The 24,676-nt window shown below is 37.1% G+C and overlaps 2 protein-coding genes and 1 pseudogene across 2 annotated transcripts; 1 reads left to right on the forward strand and 2 right to left on the reverse strand.

Annotated features, from left to right (window-relative positions):
• Positions 1-1,415: 1,415 nt before the first annotated feature.
• On the reverse strand, positions 1,416-2,119 carry LOC130748146 (protein GRIM REAPER-like). Its single transcript, XM_057601307.1, has one exon. It carries the CDS (start codon positions 2,048-2,050, stop codon positions 1,577-1,579), a length of 474 nt encoding a protein of 157 aa, XP_057457290.1. The 5' UTR covers positions 2,051-2,119; the 3' UTR covers positions 1,416-1,576.
• A 4,941-nt stretch (positions 2,120-7,060) lies between these two features.
• LOC130748240 (protein GRIM REAPER-like) lies at positions 7,061-7,981 on the reverse strand. The gene has a single exon (XM_057601421.1). It carries the CDS (start codon positions 7,916-7,918, stop codon positions 7,436-7,438), a length of 483 nt encoding a protein of 160 aa, XP_057457404.1. The 5' UTR covers positions 7,919-7,981; the 3' UTR covers positions 7,061-7,435.
• Positions 7,982-22,145: 14,164 nt separating this feature from the next.
• LOC130743748 (uncharacterized) lies at positions 22,146-24,081 on the forward strand (annotated as a pseudogene).
• The last annotated feature ends 595 nt before the right edge of the window (positions 24,082-24,676 follow it).

The following is a 24,676-nucleotide window of genomic DNA, read 5'->3' on the forward strand; positions in this document are numbered from 1 at the left end:
CGCATTCTATTTTGGATTTCATTTTCTGTATCATGGATATAAAGCTGGCAGAATTTTGGGGTTTCTCCATTTGCATGCAAAATCTTAGTGGAAGTGGAGGGGTTGAATCTCGTTAGATTTGTGCATTTCACGCTCTCTACGAGCTTGCCTTTGTAATTTCGCTCTCTCTAGGCTTGCCTTCTGGGTTTTGGAAAGGCTTAGATGGTGGAAAGATCTTATTCAACCGTGTGAGGAAGAGGAAGATGGGTGGTGAACCCAGATCGTGCGAATGGTCGCCATCAGAGTCGCTTCACTTGGCCAATAGTGGCACACCACAAGCTCACAATTAGGGGTTTCTTTATGTCTTAAGATCTACATATATGTCTTCATCTTCTTCCACTATAACGAGTTAACGACAAAGAACGACGTCGGTACCACAAGCTTAACGACGATGGTTGTGCGTCAGGGAGAGAGGAAGAATGACAACACGATCTGAGGGAGAGAGAAGAGGTGGTGGTGTCGCGTTTCTAGGAAGGGAAGAAATGGTGGTGTTGCACGACTAGAGAGAAAATGGTGATGGGCTGGTGGCTGCATGACTTAGGTTTTTTGTGGAGGGGAAGGATAAAGACTTGAGTATTTTGATTCTTAATTTTGAAATTTTCAAAACTTAAGTTCGAAAAACCACTCGTCTTCACGTAGGAGAGTTAGATTCACTTTTAATTTTAATTAATATAAAATATAATTTTATGATTTGACAGAGTTCAATTGGATGTATGTGTAAACTTTGTTTCAACTGTGAGTGCATAGACTTTTTTTTTGTTGAAAGAATAGACCTTTAATCCTATTGATAGTGTTTAATCGATATGAACTATTAGTATAAAATAGTTTTACCCTGATATCCAATCAATTTATGTCACATAGGAGAGAGTTACATTCATTTTCAATTTTAGTTAAAATAGAAATATATTTTTCTGATTTTGCGGAATTAAATCGGATGTCCATGTAAACTTTATTTACACATCGGTGCACAGACCTTTAATTCTATTGATAGAGTTTAATGAATATGCAACTGACATCCAATTAATGTATGTCACGTAGAAGAGAGAGTTACATTCATTTTTTTGATCTTTAACTCAAATGTTTACCTTCAAATTCAGAAACTAATCGTAATTATCCCTCTCAATTAATGACTTTCCTTGGGTTCATCTCGAACTCCAACCCCATTTTTGGTCCTTGAAAGATTTGGAGCCTTTGGATATAGGGCTTTCACGACCTATGACACAGCCAAAGAAAATAAAACTATAGTGTTTTCTTTAGTTAGTTTGTGATTTGTGATCAAACATTCTATGTATTGTAGTGTTTTATTCTTAAGAATGGTAGTAATGGTTTTGGGGCTTACGTGAAATTTATGAGTGATGTTTGTTTACACTCGTAGCTTTAATCAAACGGGTACTCTTGACAAAAAAACAAAATACAAAAACCAATCCAAATTAATTAACAACCACTTTGAAAGCCAAATATTTAGCCTGAACTTATTCAAAGAATCCTTAAATAATTCAAAATGCTTGAACGAATTCTAACATTCTAGTAGTACCCTTCAAGCATACCCACAAAACCCATACCTGCAATGTATCCCATGTTTACACTTCTTGTTGCACTTGCCACAGTTGTTGTTATTTTTCAATATGTTGGTACAAACTCCACCACAACAACGCTCTCCATACTTGCACTTCTTTCCACACTTTCCACAATGGTTCATGTCTCCCCTAACATTCACACATTTGTTCTTGCAGCAATTTAGGAGCTCTGTCCCTTTGTTTGCTGAAATCCCATTGCAGATGTTCTTATAATAGGGATTGCAGTGTGCCCCTTTCTTTATTACTGTTGCCAAGAACCTGCTTCTTGATGTCAAATGAGGAAAAGGGGTATCCACTTCATAGTACTCTTTATCATCACCCTCATCATCATCATTATCATAAGTTAACTGAGTTGAAAAGGCCATTTGGTAGTGAAGGGATAGAGTGATGAGCAGAGAAAGAACAGCAGTGAGTTTGAAAAGTGTTTTGGCCATTGCTTAGAAGGTGAAACTTGAGATTGCCAATGCCAACAAAGATGTTGTGAGATACCTCTGAATGGTGTGTCTCTAATTTAAGAAGCAGATTTTCTTGTAAAATATTACATGTTGCTTAAATACTTTTTTTCATTTTATGTCACTTGCTCTGGATTCTACATGGGTTTGAGCATCTTTCTTTATTTCACTTGACTATTTCTGCTTAGTGCTGATATTGTACAAAGTAAACTCCTGATGCTGTCTCTTGGGAATTGACTATGATTAATGAAAATTTTAGTCCAGCTGTAAACGTGCAAATTCTGTTCAACTTAGTAGATCTTGTTTCTTTTCTCTTGCAGAGGCAGAACAAAACAGACCATATTATTGATAAAGCATTTGTTAGTTTCTCTTTTCACATTAAGGAACTATAATTAATTTTTATCCAAATTATAATAACAATGCTGAACACATCCATAATAGTATCCTTCTTCGTTTCTACTATGTATTAACTTTTGGAAAATGATCAATGGTAACATTTAGCTTCAAAGGCCCGAAATAGAAAGAGACAATGGTATTGTACTGCTTGCCGACTGAAACTTGGATGAAATTTTGAGGTCAACACGTTTTGGAAAATATTGGCCAGCATGTAGAAGCTCTTTGTCAACTATTTGGGGGTTTAATTAAAGATCATAATTTGTCAACGTTAAAACCGACTTTCATATGATTTATTGTATGAGAAAAAGTTTGATTCACCGACGGTGTAAAGTTTTTTTACACCGTCAACCAATCAATCAAATTGTCATGCTCCTTGAAATCTGATTGGTTGACGGTGTAAAAAAACTTTACACCGTCGGTGCATCAAAATTAAACTCTTATTGTATTTGTGATTAGAGCATGACAATTCTCATCATGACCAGATTTCCTTGGTGTGAAGCATTGCTGTCTAAGTTGGAAAACGGAAGAAGATTCCACACTAGTTGATTGGATTCCACCTTGTTGGTTATTATCATCTGATATTTATGTTCATTGATAAAACCCCAAAGTACGTGGGTTTGCTCCTAGCTGTGCTGTGGTACTATAAACTATATGAAGGTGAAAGTAACTTTTAGATTAGACACAATTTTATTCTGCCCACACTGACTTGGGTGATTTTCATATATATGCTAATGGGATGACTTGCTTGGTGCAACTTTCCTTATATTTTTTTTATAAGTCATATGAAATATATTGAATAAAAGTACAAGAGGTACTTCAACCCAATACAAGTAGAAAAGAGAAAAGAAAAGAGAGCTCAGAGTAGCAACTATTACAAAACAGCGACAAAGATATTCCTACTAGTAAGATAGTCCACCACCCACCACCTCCTTGGAGACAGATTAAGGAACTCAAGCCTCATTAAAACCTTACCAGGAAAAACCCCTTTGGGAAAACCTGGTGAAGGAAAAAGAGTACATGAATTCAATAATCAAGATGTAGTCTCCAAGGAGGACTATACAATCTTTAAGTACATATCGGTTTAGCCCATAGGCTCTCTGTGTAATCCTAACTCAAAATAGTGATGATGGGTGTTGGATCCTAAAGGACCATTCTCTTGGTTTCGATGATAATCTAGTGATCACTAAAAGGTCGTGCTGATTTAGCGTCCAAATTTGTGCTGGCCGCGACAGCGGCACTAAATTTAACTGCTTTGCATCTGTTAAATAGACGCAAATAGAGAAAGAAAACTCACTTAATGTTGGTTATTGCTGAGATCAAAATCATCAGTAAACATAACATTCGCCCTCAGACAAATAGCGACGTCTACTGATCGATGCTATGTTCACCGACCAAATTAGTGTCGACATAGAATGAAGCTACGTTCATCGACTAGACTAGCGTTTGTATAAACCGAAGCTAAATCTGCATGTGAACCGCTTCATGGGCAAGAAAGTTAGCGTCGACCAAGCGGACGTTAAAAGCCGTAAATTTCTCCGTTGAAGATTTCTTATAGATTTATATATGATTCATATAAACTTCCACTCCTTTTTCACCTTCATTTTCGATTTATTTCTATTTTCTCTATCAATCAAATCACCTATCACATCTTTACTTTCTCTTTTCTTTCTTCCTATCTCTCTCTTCCTCCACCTCTTCACACCTCAAAAATGAGGTGTGAACAAATAATCATTCTTTCTCTGCCACATTTTACCCAAACCCTACTTTCTCTCGTCTCTTCTCTGCCCCTCTTCTTGGTCTTCCACCCCTTTTCCTACTCCGCCACTCCTCCTTATCACCCTTCTTCGTCGCCTGATATCCTCACCCTCTGTCCCTTTTCAGCCATCACCCTCGTCCAACAAACCTCACCATCACCTCAACCCTCACCCTCACCCTCACCACCGCTATGAGCCGCCCCTTCCTCCTTCGCGACTGCCATCTGCCCTCCAGCAAAGTTACCTATTCCTCCCCTTCCCCCCTCCTATGCCACCCTCACCACTCTATCGGCTACCAAATCCACCCCACACCCGCGTTGCTGCCTTACACCCATTTTCGGGCAACACACCATTGTGGTGGGTAACCCCACTTTTGCAACCCAACCTTCCCATTGATGCGTCACCGCCTTACACCCATTGTTGGGCGACACCCCATTGTGATTGACCGCCCCACTATTGCAACCCTACTGCCGCAGCCGCATTGCCGTGTCGTCGCCATATTCACTACCTTATGTGGAATTTGGTGATATATGTTCATTTGATTTGAATTTTTTTATGATAAGTATCTTGCTTCTCTGTTTTATTTGTTGATGATAGGTTAATTTGACTGACTTTTTTGAGTTATATTTTTCTAGGTCGTGTCTATCAGTGATAGATATATCGAATGTAAATATGTTATGAAGTGGTTTGTCTCTCTTCTGTTCTATTTTCTTATATGTTCTAGTTTGACGAATGAGGATTTGCAGCTCCGTGTATAAGGCAAGTGCATTTAGGCAATGGCCTTTAGCCTCTAAAAAATAATTAATACCAATATAGTATTATAGTATATACTACTAAAACTTGAGAGAGGTAAATGAAAAATAAAAAAATTAGGCCATATTAATTGCAATTGGGTAATGCAACTTGGGAATTGAGAAGTACAGTATGGAAAATGTATCTTTAACAGTTATTAGTTGTAGTGTTTTATATTAGCAAATGTATATTTAAAAAAAAATTGATAATTAAAAAATCCGTAATTTTTATATTCCCAAAATTGAAAAAGTAATTTGTATTTACTCATAACCGTTAGTTTTTATGACTTAATTTTTATATTCCCAAAATAAAAATTTCATTGTTTTTATGTTGAAGTTAATTATCAAAGGAAAAGTGTTGCAATGTCTCTTGCATTTCAGGTTATATTGTTTGGATCCCCTAATATGCACAAGTTTTTTGCTTGTGTAACTTTACACAAGCCGGTTTGACCACTTTTTCTGGTTGAACCGGTAATACTTGTTTTAATTTAATTCAGCCTAATCATCTTCATCTTCAACCTAATCCACGGGAATTGAGTTTGGTGCCCCACCCCTTAGGCTTTGCACCCCACTTTATTAAATACGGAATTTAAAGTTCCGTATCAATACGGAAAATAAAATTCCGTATCTGTTTTAGTATATAATGAGTGGTTGAAAATGTGACACGCATGCTTAAATACAGTACGGAATTTTAAGTTCCGTATTCAATAGGGAGAATACGGAATTTTAAATTCCGTATTTGATAAAGTGGGGTGCCAAGCCCCATAGGTGGGGTGCCAAACCCAACTCCCCTAATCCACCACCACTACAACCCCAATCAATTCGTCCCACCACCTCTGGAGTATTGCACCGTCACATCACCGTTGGAGCACCACAAAGCCGTCGTTGTTTTCCTTCTCGACCTCAACCTCAAGCCTTGGTGCCAACTTCCTCGGAATCCATATCAAGCCATCACCACTGCAAGATCCAGATTGGCGATGGACCGTGATAAGGAATGGACGGTGGTTCCGGTATCAGCTGGAGGGGAAACCACCGTCGACAGTGACGAGAAGCCCAAGGGAACACGCTGGTTGACAGATATGGGCGGCGAGATTCAGATCTTGATGTGTGCGATTGGGGGTTTTTCAATTTAGATCCCATAATTCTTTTGAGCTTAAACTCTTTCTACTCTATCCAAATCCAAATCTGGACGGAAAATCCCTCGCTCGTCGGAGAAGATTCAGATCTGAGTGTTGGGGGTTTTGGGTCGGTGATGGTAATGATTGGCTTGAAGGGGTTTTGGATTGGATGCATTTTCTCCTTCATCTCCTTACTTCTTGTGGTTTTATTCGGTTGTGATGGTTGGTTTTGGAATGGTTTGAGATGTCCATTGCATTTGGGTTTTGGGGTTGTTGAATTGATGGTGGTGGAGTTTTCCGACATGGCTGTCTGTGGGATGAGGCTGAAGAGAGACCAGATATGAGATTGATAGAATTTTTGTTGGTGGCTGCTGGGTCTGAATCACTGTGTGTATTGCTGATGAATATCACTGTAAATTGGAGAAGTGAGAGAAGAAGATGAAGTAAATTCAAAATGGATTGGACCGGCTTGTGTAAAGTTGCACAAGGAAAAAACTTGTGCATATTAGGGGATCCCTATTGTTTATCATTTTTTATTTATTTTCCACTATTATTTAATTCATATTTTTTATTCTTATTCTTTACAAGAGAAAACATCAACTTGAAAGTATGAATCGGGTTTTAAAAAAATCAAAAGATTAATGCAAAAAGTTGATAATTTATATAATATATTAAATCTCTTTAAGATTCTTGTAGAAAAAATCACTTTAACATTTTCGCCTTAAGCCAAAAAATGTATATACATAACCCTAAGGATTTGAATTAAGTTTTAGAACACCAAAGTATTTTTAAAAACGTATTGTTAAATATCGAAAGTTATACTAGTATGGATAGCCTAAATAGTACTTGATGGATTAAAATTTCCCAAGTCCTGGGTTCAAATCATACTGGTATCTAGATACCAAAAAAAAATATCGAAAGTTATAACATTATTCTCACTCTCATTTATTGTTTTCCTTCACTTTCAATCAAATCATCTATAAAATAAATCATCTATGGAACTACAAGTTGTGTTCCATAAAAATCGAACTCAGCAGGTGATAGTGTATACTGATTCACTACTAAATTCCTGATACATTACAATTTCCCTTTATAAATAATTCCAATCACCACCAATAATATTGGATGCATGCAACATCCAGGAATAGAAGATCATATATCAAAACTACTATAAGCAAGTTTAGTTACGTACCTAAAAGCACTCATTTAAAAAGAACACTAAATAAGTTCATATAAATGCTCTTTGATCCGCATCCGAACTTTAGATTAAGTATCCCTACCTTTTAGTAACCTTGTGTGATGTGATCATCATGCATACCCACAAAACCCATTCCCACATAAATCCCCAGGCGAACACTCCTTTTTGCACTTACCACAATGATGCACATTAGACAAAACGTTGGTGCAAACTCCACCACAACACCGCTCTCCATGCTTGCACTTGTTGCCACACACTCCGCAATTGTTCTTGTCGCTGAGAACATTACGGCAGTGCTTCTTGCAGCAGAAAAGCATGTCCCTTCCCTTGTTCGCGGGAACCCCGTTGCAAATGTTGTTAGTCTCGCGATCGCAGTGTGTTCCTTTCTTTATAACGCTCGCCAAGAACCTGCTTCTTGGTCCAAGATGGGGTAATGGGGTGTCAAGAACATACTCTTCAGCTTCCTCTTCGTCTTCTATTTGATCATCATGGTTGAGATCATCGGTTGAAGAGACAAAGTGGGAATTGTTCAGGGCTAGGGAGATAAGAAGAGAGAGAATTATTGTTGTGAGCTTTAGGATTGTGTTGGCCATGTTTCTCTCAAATGAATGAGCTTGCTTGCCTGCTTGAGTGTGTTATATGATTTGAGGGAATCCGTGTCTTATTTAAAGTGTAGGCTCTCGTAAATTATTCCATGATCTTAGGGGAAGAAAGCTTGTTGCTTGCAATTGCAAGGTTGAATGAGAGACTGCTTCAACTAAATTCTCGGTTTGAGCATTTGTAATGTGCAAGCAAGATCCCTGCTACTAGTGTAGCTTCTTATTTAATTATTGCAAAATTTAATAAAAACAGGGAAACTTGAATTGAAGGGTAAATCGTTAAGTTAATGCCAAATTATGTAAGCGAGTTTGATTTTATTCCCTCCGGCAGAAAAATGACGTTTAGTAGTAGTTAAACATGCACATTTAGTAATTATAAAAATAACTACGTACCACTAAACGTCATTTTCCTGGCAAATGACAAAAATCAAACTCGCTTACAAAATCAGGAACTAAATTGACTATTAATCCAAACTTGAATTAATTTCTATTTTACTCATGTTTGAAGAAGTTTCAAGTTAACTTAGGTGCCTCAATAATATTTTATGGAAAATTTTAATTAATAACACATGTTAAAATATTATTAAATCATATATTATTATTATTTTTGTTAAAATTATTTTTCATCACGTATTACTAAGGTGATGATATCCGATATTTAACTTATGTTATTTAGACGACGGTAATTGTCTAGAAAATTATAATCAAGGATAAAATAGTGCAGATTCAAAGTTATGTAATATAGTTTTTAGCGCAATTATATATAAAAGGTTTACGTTGCATAAATTGGGTTCGTCATACTCATATGAAAACTGCATGATTATATTAGCGTGTTAGAAACTAATTTGGAGTTTAGTGCGTTAAGTATGATTGGGAATATGATATGAGTCACTTATTCTCTTATTTTATAGCGTATATATGTATGAACCAAAGCAGGAAAAACTGCAATAGATTCATGACCGTGTAAATTAAGAAGGTACAATCAGAGGAGTTTGAACATGGACTTTTAATTTGTTGTGGTAGTACCTTCCTAATCCGGAAGCATTAGATTAAAGGGGTAAACCTCTTCCTCAGCCCAATACATTTTAGCTAGGGGTGGAAATGCAGGCCAATTCACCCCAACTCTTGCATGAACTTTATATATATACGAAGTAAAACTATCCATGTTCTCTACAAGATTAATTTTTTCAAAAAACAATTATATATCTATTTGTTGTGTATTAAGTGTGAGTAAGTCTCACATTGGAAGATAATGATAAGTTTGAGTGGTTTATAAGTGAAGACTCATACACTCATTGTCTTAAGGTTTTTGGTGAAATGTGTGGTGTATGGTCCACTTATAGTTTGCTCTTTAAAGTCCAATGTGGAGTTTTATCCCCCGTTTTAAACCATCTCATTTGTTTGGCCCTTTCTTTAGCCCAACACTATTATCTCTAGCAAGCCTGGTTAAAAGTCCAAAGCAAGAATTTCATAAGAGAAAAGAGTATAAATGTTGTCTACCATTGGAAAGAACAAACTCTTCCATTTGAATTCTCATTAATTTATCTTGAATTTGCCATTGCAATTTGCAATAAGAGATGACTTTCCCATGGAGAAGGCAAAAATGTTCTTCCTGAATCTTAGAAAGATGATGTTCTCTATCTATGGTCATACACTGACACAAACTCTTGTCAGCTAGCGTCGGTCAATCCGATGCAACACGACGCCACTGGCTAAAATAAGGAATTCGCACTCAATATGTAATGTCGGCTGAGCCGACGCCCACTCTACGATTAATTAAGGCTGAATCTACACATGTGTATGAATTACCATCGGATGTGCCCGACTCCAAATAAGAGGCTACGAGCTAGGTCCATTAGCCCAAAGCTTAGCGTCGAATGAGTTGAGGCTAAGTTTGATTAAAGTGTACAAAACATCGTATCCAACCCCATTATATATACCCACTCACACTTTCTTTTCTCACCATGAACCCTGATCTAATTAGCTAGGATTTGTTCCTCTCCGTAAAAATGGATCGAACACACAACACCGTCACTGAATGCTTCCCAATAAAATGGCTTGAATCCTGCATCTTTGATAACCCAAAACGCACACAACGGTGGAACAAAACGAGACAATCATCATTACTCTTGGTACAACGATAAAACAATCTAAGAGGCACAACCAAAAGTTTCTAACTTTCACTACATTCTAACGTGCGACTACACAATCGAAAAGGGAGACAAAGATAATGATGAAGAGCCTAACAAATTAGGAAGAGTTGAAGATCTTATCAAGGAGCAATTCACGCGTCCTGCATATCAAGGGTCTCTAAAGGAAGAACGTTAGCAAGATGGCAAAAATAGGAATAGGGCAAATGGCACCCAAATTCCTAATTTGAAGGAGACGTGCCAAGACCAAAAGTTATCTTTCACTTCCAAAGCCAGGAAAAATAAGACCTTTCACACTCTGCGACTCATCACCGTGACACCTTTGAAGAATCACACTGAATCAATCATCACCAATCTAGAAGTCGCAAGCGTGCACTCCTACGATAAAGGCTAAACTGGGACCAGGCACATCGATGCCCATTCCAAGGTAACTTGGACAAGGCATTGATACGAAAGGTAAAACCTTATGGCTGCGAAAATCCGACTCACATCATCCTGAACACAAAGATCTTAAGCTCATCTCGAATAACGAGTATGCCTCGTGGGGAGGGCTAAACATCTCATTGCCGCGGACATGAGACTATCTTGTATCTTGACACTCCAAGCATCTCAATGCCTCGGATACTCGAACTTGGGTGTAACTGTTACGAAATAAAGTGATATGACAATGTACTTGGATGAATAACGACAATGTCCCTCACATATGAGAATAGAAACCCCTTAAAGGGGATATCTTATATTACAAGATATTAGTTGTTATATCTTAATATATAACTATCATATACCGGATAATTCCTTCATGTTTAATATATGCTAATACACAAGAGGGGACACATCTTAGGTACACATTATCTTCTTACCTTACTCATTATTTCTCATTCATTTTTACTGATTGAGCGCCATAGTCCCTTGCAGGCAGGGGAATAGGTAGCTATGCAGTGGCCCCTAAATAAAGAAATATATAAAGAAAAAAAGAAAAAAAAAACGACTATTACTAGTCTCGTGAAAAAAAGAATATATATGCCCCTAAATCAATTTTATGGCGCATTGGGACAAGCTAAGAAAACACCATCTTTCCCCAAGAAAACAGTCTTACCCACTAAATCAATTTTTTCTTTTTTTCCGGTATTGTAAAACAAACCTAATAGTAGATCATAACTAGTGAAGTTGAAAGAAATAAGGTAGCGTTTGGTAGACAGGTGGGAAGGGAACGGAACAGGACACATGGGTTCCGTTCTGTGTTTGTTATGTTTTTAAGATGGAACAGAACAGGACAAAAGACTCTAATAACGGGACACTTTGGTTCCGTGGAAAATGGTGGAACAGAACGGAACGAAACGGAACACTCTCTTAAAACTTTGATAAGTTCAAAATTACCCCTAATTTATATTTGAAATTTTATGGATCTAAACAGTTTAAAATCACTTCTAAATTGAAAGCACTTATTATATTTATAGACAAAGTTAAATGAAAATCTACTTTTTCAAAAAAATCACTTAAAATAAAATCAATTATTTTTTCAAAAGTAAAATCACTTTTTGTAAGCAATGATAAACAAGCCAATTAGAGTGCGTTTGATTCAACTTAATTCGGAAAAATCACTTTTTAATCAAAAAATCACTTCTTAATCAAAAAATCACTTTTTTAATCAAAATATCACTTTTTGTGTTTGTTTCAGGTGAAGTTGAAAACAGATTATTTGACATAGTTACTTTAGCTTATCATGAAAATCTATGATGATAGTTGAGAGGAGATAAAAAAGTGATTTTAATTAGAGTAATCTAACACGAATCAACTTAATTAAAATAAAATCAATTATTTTCTCAAAAGTAAAATCTGTTTTTGTAAGCAATGATAAACGAGCCAATTAAAGTGCGTTTGATTCAACTTATTTTGGAAAAATAACTTTTTAATCAAAAAATCACTTTTTGTGTTTGTTTCAGTTGAAGCAGATTATTTGAAACAGTTACTTTAGCTTATAATGAAAATCTATGATGATAAATGAGAGGAGATAAAAAAAAAGTGATTTTAATTAGAGTAGTCAAACACGAATCAACTTATGCTTTTCTCAAAATCTCTTTAAATTTTTTTTTAAAGAAATAAGTGATTATTTTAAAGAAATAAGTGATTATTTCATGAAGTAAGCAATAACAAACAGTTTCTATGCAAAATGTTTAATTTGTTTTTCTCAATCAAATATTAAACATGCAGGGTTATATATGTAATTAAAATCATGGTTCCATTCTATTGACTTGGAGTTACCAAACACGACACACATAACATTATTGTCCTGTGCCATCCTGTTCTGTCCCGTTCCGTTCCGTTCTGTTCTGTCCTGTTCCGTTCCATCACCAAACGCTACCTTAAATCAATTTTATGGCGCATTGGGACAAGCTAAGAAAACACCATCTTTCCACAAGAAAACAGTCTTACCCACTAAATCAATTTTTTCTTTTTTTCCGGTATTGTAAAACAAACCTAATAGTAGATCATAACTAGTGAAGTTGAAAGAAATAAGAGTAATCGTGAAAAGAATATTATTAGCTAGGCATTCATAGGCTCTAACTCTAATACGGTAGACATCTAAAGTGTAGGCGCATGTGTAGATGATCCTCTTTCCCGCCGGGAAGTGCGTCACCGCTGATGGGGAGGTCACGGTGGCCATTGCTGCATCTTCAAGTGTTCACTCTTTCAACACTAAATATATAATCAAAAAAATCATCATAGTTCACTATTCTATCTAAATTCATGCATGCGATCACAGCCGCAATAATAGATTGAGTCTTGAGGATGACGTTGACTTTAGTTACTTTTATCTTATCTTATCTGTCATTTACGCGGGTTTAACATTGACTCAATGAATCATATAGGCATGAAATATGTAATTTTCGAATATATTTATTTACCATGTTTAAGGTCCATTAGCAGTTATTGCTTAAAAAAATATAACTTTCAAAATATGTATTTATTTATATATTGATGAGGAAAATATTAAAAATATACAACTCACCTAAGAGGGCGCAAAAATAAGCCAGCAAGAAGTACAGCCAGTTTACCCCAATAAATAAAAGAGTAGAAACCACTATAAAGTCACAGAGAGGAAACAAAAATCCCCAAAATAAAAAATAAATAAACAACTAGAACCTCACAACACTAGTAAAAACTGTTAAGATAAAAAGAGAAGATGAGGAGAGCATAAGTGAAAGATGTGTTAGGGTTTCATTGGAGGCAAACCAATAGTCTTCATTAGATACAATAAGAGACAAAGTAAAGTATAAATAGGCAAAGAGTAAAAAACTATTCTACCCATAAAACATAAATAATAAAATAAAATAATATTATCTAACACCCCCCCTCAAACTCACGATGCATTAACAGGGAGCATCGAGAGTTTGCCAACCAAGAAACAAAAACGCCGAGCAGAATGAGACTTGGTAAACAGGTCAGCAAGCTGCATGGAGGAGGACACAAAGGGCAAGGTGATAGTTCCCTGTTGAAAATGATGTCTAGTGAAATGACAATCAATCTCAATGTGCTTGGTGCGTTCATGAAATACTGAATTGCGAGTGATCTGGATGACACTCATATTATCACAATACATAGGAGTAGGTGTAGAGAGGGAGACACCCATGGACTCAAGTAACCAACGCAACCAAACAATTTCTGCAGTAGTGGATGTCATGGCACGATATTCAGCTTCGATAGAAGATCGTGAGACAACAGCTTGCTTCTTACTTTTCCAAGAAATAAGAGAATCTCCGAGAAAAATGCAAAAACCAGTAGTAGATTTCCTATTAGAGGGAGAACCGGCTCAATCAGCATCAGAGTAGGCACGCAGCTCCAATGAAGAAGAGGAAGGGAATAAAAGACATTGAAACTGAGTGCCCCGAAGATAATGAAGAATGCGAAGAACAGTTGCCCAATGATTTGTAGTAGGGGAGGAAACAAACTGACTAAAAACATGCACTGCATAAGCAATGTCAGGTCTAGTAATGGTAAGATACACTAAGCTGCCAACAAGAGTGCGATACAAAGAAAGATCTGCCAAAGGGACACCATCAGATGAGGTATATCTGGTATTAAGTTCTCAACTGTTCGAGTATCAGAGAGACGAGCTTGTGCAAGAATGGTGGCAATGTACTTGGATTGAGAGAGGAGATAACCTCGAGGGGAATAGTCAACCTCAATTCCTAGAAAATAACAAAGATTACCCAAATCTTTCATTTCAAATTGTTTAGCCAATTGAAGTTTCAAGTTTGTAGTCTCAACAACATCATCCCCAGTAATAATCATATCATCAACGTAAAGAGAGAGCAAAGTACGACCATGAGGAGAGCATTTGACAAATAATGCAGAATCATGGGGGCTGGAGGTGAAACCAAGGGATTCAATCACAATGGAGAACTTCTCAAACCAAGCACGAGGGGCTTGTTTAAGGCCATAGAGGGCCTTCTTCAATTTGCAAACTGCACCTGGATTATGAGAAACACCTGGTGGAGGAACCATATAAACCTCTTCCTGCAAATCACCATTCAAGAAGGCATTTTTAACATCCAGTTGAGAAATATGCCATTGACGAGTATATGCAACTGTAATAAGGGTGCGAATAGTGGTCATTTTAGCAACAGGAGTAAAGGTCTCTTCATAATCCATACCATACTGTTGAGAAAACCCCTTAGCAACTAAACGAGCTTTGTATCTCTCAATAGACCCATCAGACTTGGTTTTAATCTTATAAACCCAACGAGAACCAATTGCAGTTTTTCCTGGTGGAAGAGAGACAAGATCCCAAGTATCAGTCTTGTGTAGAGCAGAGAGTTCTTCTTCCATAGCCTGCTGCCAACAAGGATGAGGGCTCAGACAAGCTATGAATGGAGGTTAAAAAGGAAGCAAATGAAGCGGAATAGAGAGAATAAACAAAGTCAGGATGTTGAGTGGACTTACGGTCACGTTGAGGACGATGAGGTTGAGGATCCACAATCTCAGAAGTTGCTTGGGGAGGCATGGGGGCGGATGAGGCTTCAAGAGGAGCAGAACTACTAGTGTCGACCCTGCAAATCTCAACATGAGAATTAGTTTGACTATGGGGAACAAGGGGAGCATCTATGATGGCCGAATCTATAGAAAATAGATCAATGCGAATGAGATCAGATTTGGTAAGATCATGTGGACTAGAAGGAACAGTGTAAAAGGGAATGTGTTCAAGAAACACGACATGGCGTGAAAGATACAATATTTTACTTGTAGGGTCATAGCAACGATAACCTTTTTGACCATCACCATAACCAAGAAAGACACAAATCGATGAACGAGATGACAACTTACTGCGTTCTACATGGGGACGAAGAACAAAACAAGTAGAACCAAAGACTCGCAAGATAGAATAATCAGGAGCATAACCATATAGTTTTTCAAAAGGGGACACACCTGAAGTGAGAGAGGTAGGTATTCTGTTAATGACATGAACAAAAGTGAGGACAGCTTCCCCCCAAAACTCACTGGGAACAGAAGCAGCCAAGAGAAGAGAACGAGCTGTTTCAACAATATGACGATGTTTTCTTTCAGCAACTTCATTCTGCTCAGGAGTATCGGTACAAGAGGTTTGATGACAAGTACCTTCAGATGCAAGGAGTTCAATAAACTTGTTAGAAGTATATTCACCACCTAAATCACATCGAAAACACTTAATAACAGCATTACGTTGAGTTTTAACCATAGCACGAAACATATGATAGATGGTTATAAAATCAGAATGACGTTTCATAAGATAAAACCAACAGTAACGAGTGCAATCATCAATGAAAGATACATAATATCTAGAACCACCTTTAGTAGAAATTGGGGATGGATCCCATACATCATAATGAATTAAGTCAAAAGGTGCAACAGAAATTGCGACACTTTTACTAAAGAGCAAAGCAGAAAACTTAGCAAGTTTGCAACCACAACAATCAGAAATATCATTAGCTTGCAACTTTCCTAAAACTCCTGTAGAAACTAAGTATTTCAAACGGGAGGAAGAAACCTGACCAAGACGAGAGTACCATAAATAAAACTTAGAAGAGGACGAAGTCAAACGAAAAGACGACAGGTCAGCACTAGTAGCTGCAACATTTGGACTTCGTAGCTCTTCCAAAACATAAAGTCTCCCATATCTACAGCCTGTCCCAATCTGTGACGCCTTGAGCTGACGAGGGCGAGGATTGATCGCCTTCTATGTGGAGGGACGCACCACACCCGAACAAGAGGTATTCCGAGACTGTGTAGGGATGGACTATACAGTTGAGGAGGGCATATATGATTTGATTGCAACAAGTTGCAACTTCTTTTCGGGAGCCCAACTCATAAGAACTCCATGGTTAAGTGTGCTAGCCTTGGAGCAATATTATGATGGGTGACCTCCTGGGAAGTTTTCCCGGGAAGCGCGCGAGTGAGGACAAAGTGCGCTGAAAAGACTCGTGTTGTTACCGTGAGGCCAGTCGTCAAGTTAGAATGTTACACAATCAGCCTCTGAGACCGTAAATCCTACACATAACAATAGGTAGAAGAAAAGGAAAGTAAGCAATCAGAATCACATAACTGAATTATAGAAATAAGACCCACACATAATTTATGAATGTAATAGACATCTGGAATAGATAAACGAGATGTGGAAACTGAACCAATTCCCGCTACAGGCAGAGGTGTGCCATCAGCAGTTACAATAGGTATAGTTGAAACAGGGTGTATGAACACAAATGATTTGAGATCAGGTGACATGTGATGACATGCTCCAGAGTCAAGGATCCACAAGGATGGAAATATACCTGAGGGACTAGTGGAGGACAAACCTATGTTGGACTCGGCGGAAGATTGTGCGGCAGACATAACAGACATGGAATATGAGTGCGTGGAAGACGATGCAGGCATGGCAGAGGATTGTGCAGCAAGAAATTTGTTGAATTGTTCAGCAAGCTCATCTAAGGAAGGACCAGAAACATATTTGCTCTCATCAAACATAGAAGTAACTGCATTAGTATTAGGTGCTTGAGGCCTGAAGTTCTTAAAGTTGCTTGGGTTGAATTGACTCGGAGGTTTCCATTGAGAGGATTGTTGTGTTTGTTGTGCCTTGTTCAACAGTTTTGGACATTGAGCTTTCCAATGCCCTTTTTGCTTACAAAAGCTACATTCATCAAGACCAACCTTTCGATGAGATTTTCCTTTAAAAGGAGGAACAGCAAGAACAGGAGAATTTGGACTTGGGAGAATTCCTTTGTCAACCTTTCCTTTATCAGATTGGGACCTAAAGAGAACTTCCTCAGCTAAAAATTCACTAACCACTGAATCAACGGATGGAAGAGGATTACGATGCAGAATCGACCCACGTATCCCCTCAAAATCATTCCGAAGAGCCATTAGAAATTGAACTAGATGTTGTTCCTCTCTACGTTTAGTGTATGGTTCAAAAGCACTCTGTTCAGCAGATTCAGTGAGAGCCAACTGGTCCCAAAGGTCAGACATAGCAGAATAGAACTCTTGAATGCTCATGTTAGAAGAGCTCGAATGTCAATTTCCAGCTGATATTGCTTTGCAAAATTGGACTGCGCATACAGCTTTTTCAAATGATCTCAAACCTGCTTTGTTGTTTCAAATTTTGCTAACTGAAAGCCAATAGACTGGATAACAGAATTATTAATCAAAGTAATAATCTTTGAGTTATTTGCTTCCCAAGATTCAACTTCTGTTTCATATTTTCCATCTTTCTTGTCTTTTGGCGTTTGAGAAGTTTCAGAAACATAACCCCACATTCGTTTGCCTTTCAAAAAGTTTTTCAGTACATAGCTCCAATATGGATACTTTTTACCATTCAATTGCACACTAATAGCTTGAAGGGAATCATATTTTTCACTAGCCATTGCAAATAAAGATGAAAAAATACAAGTAAAGAGAAAAGTGAGTATTACCCAAAATCTGATACAAAGTGCAAAGAGCAGCAAGGTCAGCACCAATATATATCTTTTACAATAACCCCAATGTCAATTCCTTATCAAATCTATCAAACCTTCTAACGTTGGGTCAATCCAATGCGTTGCAAATCAAATTCTTCAACACATAAGCCAAATCACGTGCAAATCAAATTCTTCAATCCAAGGTAAGCCAAATCACGTTGACGTGGTGGCATCAGAGGTGTTGCAAAGCCTCACAAAATCAAAATTGCAATAACATAATAGTTGGATCTACAAATAATTAGGGTTATGGACCAACCTGGCTCTGCGATACCATGTTAAGAGAAAAAGAGAAGATGAGGAGAGAGCATAAGTGAAAGATGTGCTAGGGTTTCATTGGAGGCAAACCAATAGTCTTCATTAGATACAATAAGAGACAAAGTAAAGTATAAATAGGCAAAGAGTAAAAGACTAATCTACCCATAAAACATAAATAATAAAATAAACTAATATTACTAATGTTTGCAAAACGGGATTAGACTGGGTTGGCCGATATGACTGGTTGAACCGAGAACCAGGACCTTAGCTGTTTTGGTCTACCCTTATAATTGGTCATGACAAAAATAAGTGAAAATCCGGTAGAATCGGTCACAAACCGATAAAATCGGTCAAAACTAGTGTATGATCGGTCTGAACTGGTTCAGAGCATCTACATGTCCAGAACCACTATTGTGCTAGATAGACAATGGCGAACCGAAAAATTGGACATAACCCGTCGATATAGGGTGAACTAGGATAAAAGACTTGCTTGCATTGTACGCTGCTTAAACTTTTTATCTCAATACCTGCCCAACTCATCTCTAGGCTAAGAGCTTAACTGAAGCCTTCTATTACGTAGTCCACTTGAAACTAGTCAATCATGATCGAATTAGATGGACGCAATCCAAATCCTCTTGTTGTGACCCATGGTTTTTTTACCTTTCACATTTTAGCCTATTTTTTCAAAGCTAAAAAACTCATTATTCTAAAAACGAAACAAAAAAGGGTTAATGGTCAAATTAGTCCATGATTTTTCAAGCGAGTTTGATTTTAGTCTCTTGGGGGAAAAGTGACGTTTAGTTGCAGTCATTCTTATAATTACTAGTTATTTTTAGCGCTACTAAATGTCATTATTCCGTTGAGGGACTACAAACAAACTCGCTTACAAAATTATGGACTAATTTGACCATTAACCCAACAAAAGTAATACATCTCTTAAAACAAACATTATGAATTTATCCATATTGTTTGGTGTTAACATTGTATTGTATAAGCTTATACATAAATCCCCTTTTATACATTAAAATGATGGATTATTTACTTCACCATATAGATGATGGATAATGCATGATAAGAGTGTGATGTATAAGCTACATGAAAATATTTAATCCATTGCCACCACCACAACCCTCAACCATCGTTTCCACCACCACCTTCCACCACTGCCACCACCGTCGTTGCCATCATCACCATCGGTGTCACCACTACCATCCCCGCCGCCACCATCCACCTCGACCACCACCACGTACTGCCGCCTCCACCACCACTACCACCTCTGTCATTTCCGCAATCACTATCGTCATTGCCACTGCTGCCACCCCACACCACCATTACTGCCACCACTGTCGTTGCCACCATCACTATCGTCATTGCCACTGCCGCCACCACACACCACCACCACTGTCGTTGCCACCATCACTATAGTCATTGCCACAGCCGCCACCACATACCACCACCACTGCCACCATCATTATCATCATCACCTTCCAAACACCACCGGCCACTACCTCAACCGCCATCATCATCGCCACTACCAATACATAGTGCCACAACCACCTCCCTTCATCACCGCCACCATCATCATTATCATTGCATTCCAACACTATCGTCGTCGCTGCCTCCTCCTGAACCATCATTGCCCTACAACACTGCCATCACCACAATACTCCACCAACATTATCCACCACCACCACCTCCTCCACAAACCTCAACTTCCATCGTCATCGTCACCACCACTACCTACCGTCATGACTCACCACCACCACAACTACCACAACCACCGTTGTCACCTTGCTGCATCACAACTTTCACCTCTACAACCACCACCACCACCATCATTGTCATTGTAGCAGCCACCTCAACCGCTAGTGCCAACTTTACCACCCACTAACACCCTTCTCATTTTTATAGTATCTATCAATATTCAATATTTCATGAAACATAGATTTATTTTAATTTAAACGAAATAATTAGTTATACAGTATATAATCAAACGTTATATAATATTAAATTTTTATCAGACTTAATTCTATCAGGCCTAATACTACCAAACCTTATACTATCAAGCCTTATGCTATATAAGGGTTGGGTGGGATAAAGGGTGAAGGGTCTCCCGGGTTCGAACCCAGAGGAGGGACATTTGCTTATCAAAAACAAAAAAAATTAATATACTTAACGGGCCCTAAAAATCCCAAAAACGCACCACACCCAGAAAAAGCAAATTAGCCAATAAAGATCCAAAAACAATCCCCAAAATCTGTACAAGTCCACCTAAAAAAGAGCCGAATGGCCAACAAGCCTAGAAAGCCCACAAAGCCCACCAAACAAAAATAAAAAAAAAACCCAAAAACCAGTTTTTACAAATTATTCATTCTAAAGAATTTTCTTTCATTTTCGATTTTTAAAATTAGAAACTATTTCATAAAATAGTATTAAAAAATGCCCATAGTCATGGCATGCGCATATTTGAAGGAAGCAATTGTGTATCTGACAAACTCCGCATATATTAACATTTTAATAAATATTGAAACACTTAAATCAAGCTCACACCATTCAACATTTGTGAGTTACACTTAAGAGTTGCATTTTTAGGAAATATTTGGCATTCGTCACTCTCGGTTAAAATTTCACGGGCAACTTAATATATAAAAAAAAAAGTCTGACTCACCCTGTGAAATAAGAAGTGAGTGAAAAGTCTTACTCACCCTGTAAAATAAATGATATGATATGAAAAAAAAATGAAATAAGAAGTGAGTGAAAATATTAAAAGAGATATTTAATACCATGCATGAAAGAAACTATCTCTTCTCATGTCCTATATATAAGAAAGTTTGTTCACTGACAAGGTCTTTTTGACCCAGATATGATTATTGCACCTTCCTTGTATGACCTTAATAAATAAGCCATTTTTCTGATAGTAACTGCTTCCTACCAAAATTGATCGGGTCAAATCGGTATGGTTCTTTTTATAAAAGACAAAGAAGAAAGGGAAGAATTCTAACTAGTGTACTAATAGTAGTACGTACGCCCTTCATAAACCATACATTACATATTTGCACAAGCTGGCCCCTTCCAATTATTAGTGTTGACCATACTTTAGATGCTTGACATTTTTTAAAATAATCAGAATTAGCCGTTTCTTCCAGCTTTCTTTCATTTTCATTTTTTCAAACTTTTTTCCTACATTTATTAAATAATGGAAAATTGTATTATTTGATGGATGTCATCCTTATCTGACAAAAGATGGGAAATATACACCTTACTGTATTGCATCAGATGATTTTTATGCACTTCATCCAGTATCATTCTTGCTTTCCAAAAAAAAAGGATTTTGTTTGAGGAGTAGGATTATCAAGGGGTCAACACTGGCAGATCTGGGTCGGTGATGTTCAGGTCAACGACGGTAGTTTCGGGTTTTTGAGTTTAGGCGGTTTTTACTCCGCTCTGATCTCGTTGTCCAGTTTGCTGGTCCGACCGAATCAACAACGCGACTGATCTTTTGAGTGGATTTTTATGTTTTCTCTTTTTTATCGTTGTCCCGTCCTGATTTGCGTCCCCTCCTATGGTAGGATGGACTCTGTTTTTGTTGGGTTATGGGGCTTTCGCTGCTTCTCGGTCCCCGAAAGTTGTTCCTTCTCGGTTTGTTCGTTTGATGCTTCATCCAAGGAAGAGTCTTGGTCGATATTGTTTGGGGTTTATCCTGCATTTTTTGCAAGTGTTTATTAGGTGTGTCTCAATAGTTTCTTTACATGTGGGTGCACCAAAGCAATTTGATTTTAAGCTTCCTTTTGTATTATAGGAGGGGATTGTGCTCACTTCGTTTGTATTATGAACCTTTCATCTAATATAAATGTTGGAGGTCCTAATAGTGCTCATAACATTGCTTAAAAGAAATGTCAGGACTTAATGAAACAAGATCAACATATTGACATTGTGATGTCTAGGCATTCTGACAGACAATGTAACATCTACAGAACACGCCTAAAGACAACAATTGATTGTGTTTGTTGGCTTTAAAGCAAGGACTAACTTTTCGTGGTCATGATGAGTCAAAGGGTTCTACCAATCAAGGTAACTTCCTTGAGTTGCTTAAATTTCTTGCCATGCACAATAATTTGATAAAGAGTGTTGTTTTGGATAATGCTCCTGAAAACCAACAATTAATTGCTCCAACAATCCAAAAAGATATTGCTCATGATGTTGCATTAGAAACTGCTAATGCTATTATTGCTGATATTGGAAATGAATTCTTTGCTATTCTTGATGAAGCTCGTGACGTATCAACTAAAGAACAAATGGCAATTGCTTTGCATTATGTTAATAAAACTGGATGTATTGTTGAGTGTTTTCTAGGTATTGTTCATGTTAAGGATACCACTGCTTCATCTTTGAAATCAGCAATTGATGAACTATTTTGTAAACATGGGCTTAGTATATCAAGTATATGTGGACAAGGTTATGATGGTGCTAGCAACATGAGTGGAGAATTTAACGGCCTGAAAGATTTAATTTTAAGGGAGAATCCATGTGCATATTATGTTCATTACTTTGCTCATCAATTACAACTTACTTTAGCTGTTATTGCTCAAGAACATGGTAAAGTTTCCTTATTTTTTAACTTAGTTTCCAAGTTAATGAATGTTGTTGGGGGATCTTGCAAGCGAGTTGATATACTTCGTGAAAAACAATTGGAACATATTAGAGAGGCATTAAGCATATTAGAAATTTCTAGTGGACAAAGTCTTAATCAAGAAACTAATCTTAAACGCCCTGCTGATCCTGTTGGAGTTCTCATTATGTCACTTTGGTTAGTATAATATTGATGTATCCTGCTATTATTAATGTTTTGAACATTATGAAAGAAGACGAAAACCCCAACAAGCAAAAGTGAAGCATTCGGTTTTCTAATTATGTTGCAAGATTTTGATTTTGTATTCTTCTTGCATTTGATGAGAAGTGTATTGGCTATTTCACATGAATTGTCACAATCATTGCAAAAGAAAGATCAAGACATTATGAGTGCTATGAACTTGGTTAACATCACAAAGACTATGTTTGGAACACTTAGGAATGATGGATGGGAGCCTTTATTGAAGGAAGTCATTTTATTTTGCAATAAACAATCTATTAGTGTTCCTTCTATGGAAAGTGTGTTTGTTAGTGGGCAGTCACGACGTCAAACTCATAGCATTACAACAGAGCATCATTATCGTGTTAAGTTATTTTATACTGTGATAGACATGCAACTTCAATAACTTAATGACAGTTTTGGTGAGATTAATACTCAATTTCTCCTTTGTTTGACTTCTTTGGATCCATCTAATTTGTTCTCTGCTTTTGATAAGGCAAAGGGGTTGGAATTTGCAAGTTTTTATACAAATGAGTTCACTCGATTTAATTTAGTGATGCATGGTAATGCATTAGATTGTTACATCATGAATATATGTATGAATGATGAATTTTTCTCTTTGAAATGATTCCAAAACTTTCGGAGAAGTTGGTTGAAAAAATAAGACATGTTGTTTATCCACAAGTTTATCTTCTTTTGAAATTGGCACTGACTTGGCCTGTTGCAACAACAACTGTAGAAAAAGTTTTCTCTCCTATGAATATTGTGAAGAATAGGCTGTGTAACCGAATTGGAGATACATGGATGCACGATTGTTTAGTTACTTACATTGAGAGTGATGTATTCAATAAGATTGACTCTGAGTTTATTGTTCAATGATTTTAGAATATGACATCGCGTAAAGGACAACTATAACATGTACAATTTTTTATGTATGAACATATTAAATTTATTTTTTATTATATTTTTATTGATGTGTATATTTGAAAAATTTGAACCCTGACCCCGGTTCCCAGATCCAGTACTGGGTGTACCACCATACACAACACCAAATTTTAAAACTGTCAATAAAAACAGGAGTGCAGTTGAACTTGCCTTACAATATGAACCAGCCTACCAAAAGTGTCAAACTTTTCGGCATAGACGTGTTGAGATTGAAAAAATAAACTCAATCCACTATTTTATTTTTTTGTAAATTGTACACTTTTTAATATAATATTTAAATAGCTCTAGAGTCTAGATATAGTATACATTTAGCTCAACACATGCCTAATGAATAGTAGTTGTGAGGCTTAAACGACGATGACGGTGATATATTTAAAACATATATAAGTTTGGCGGACCCTGCAAAGTCATCATAAATTCAAGGCTAAAAAGCACTTTTGGCCCCTGATGTTTTAAGTTTGTGTAAATTCTGTCCCTACTCTATTTTTGTTGATGTTTCTACCCCTCATGTTTTCAAACAGTGCATCGTCTACCCCTCATGTTTTCAAACAGTGCAGTGTCTACC

Source organism: Lotus japonicus, chromosome 3, assembly GCF_012489685.1.
Source record: "Lotus japonicus ecotype B-129 chromosome 3, LjGifu_v1.2".
Taxonomy (NCBI): domain Eukaryota; kingdom Viridiplantae; phylum Streptophyta; class Magnoliopsida; order Fabales; family Fabaceae; genus Lotus; species Lotus japonicus.

Bases quoted from the DNA above. Each gene is read 5' to 3' on its own strand.
- LOC130748240 (XM_057601421.1), bottom strand. From the start codon at position 7,918: ATGGCCAACACAATCCTAAAGCTCACAACAATAATTCTCTCTCTTCTT.
- LOC130748146 (XM_057601307.1), bottom strand. From the start codon at position 2,050: ATGGCCAAAACACTTTTCAAACTCACTGCTGTTCTTTCTCTGCTCATC.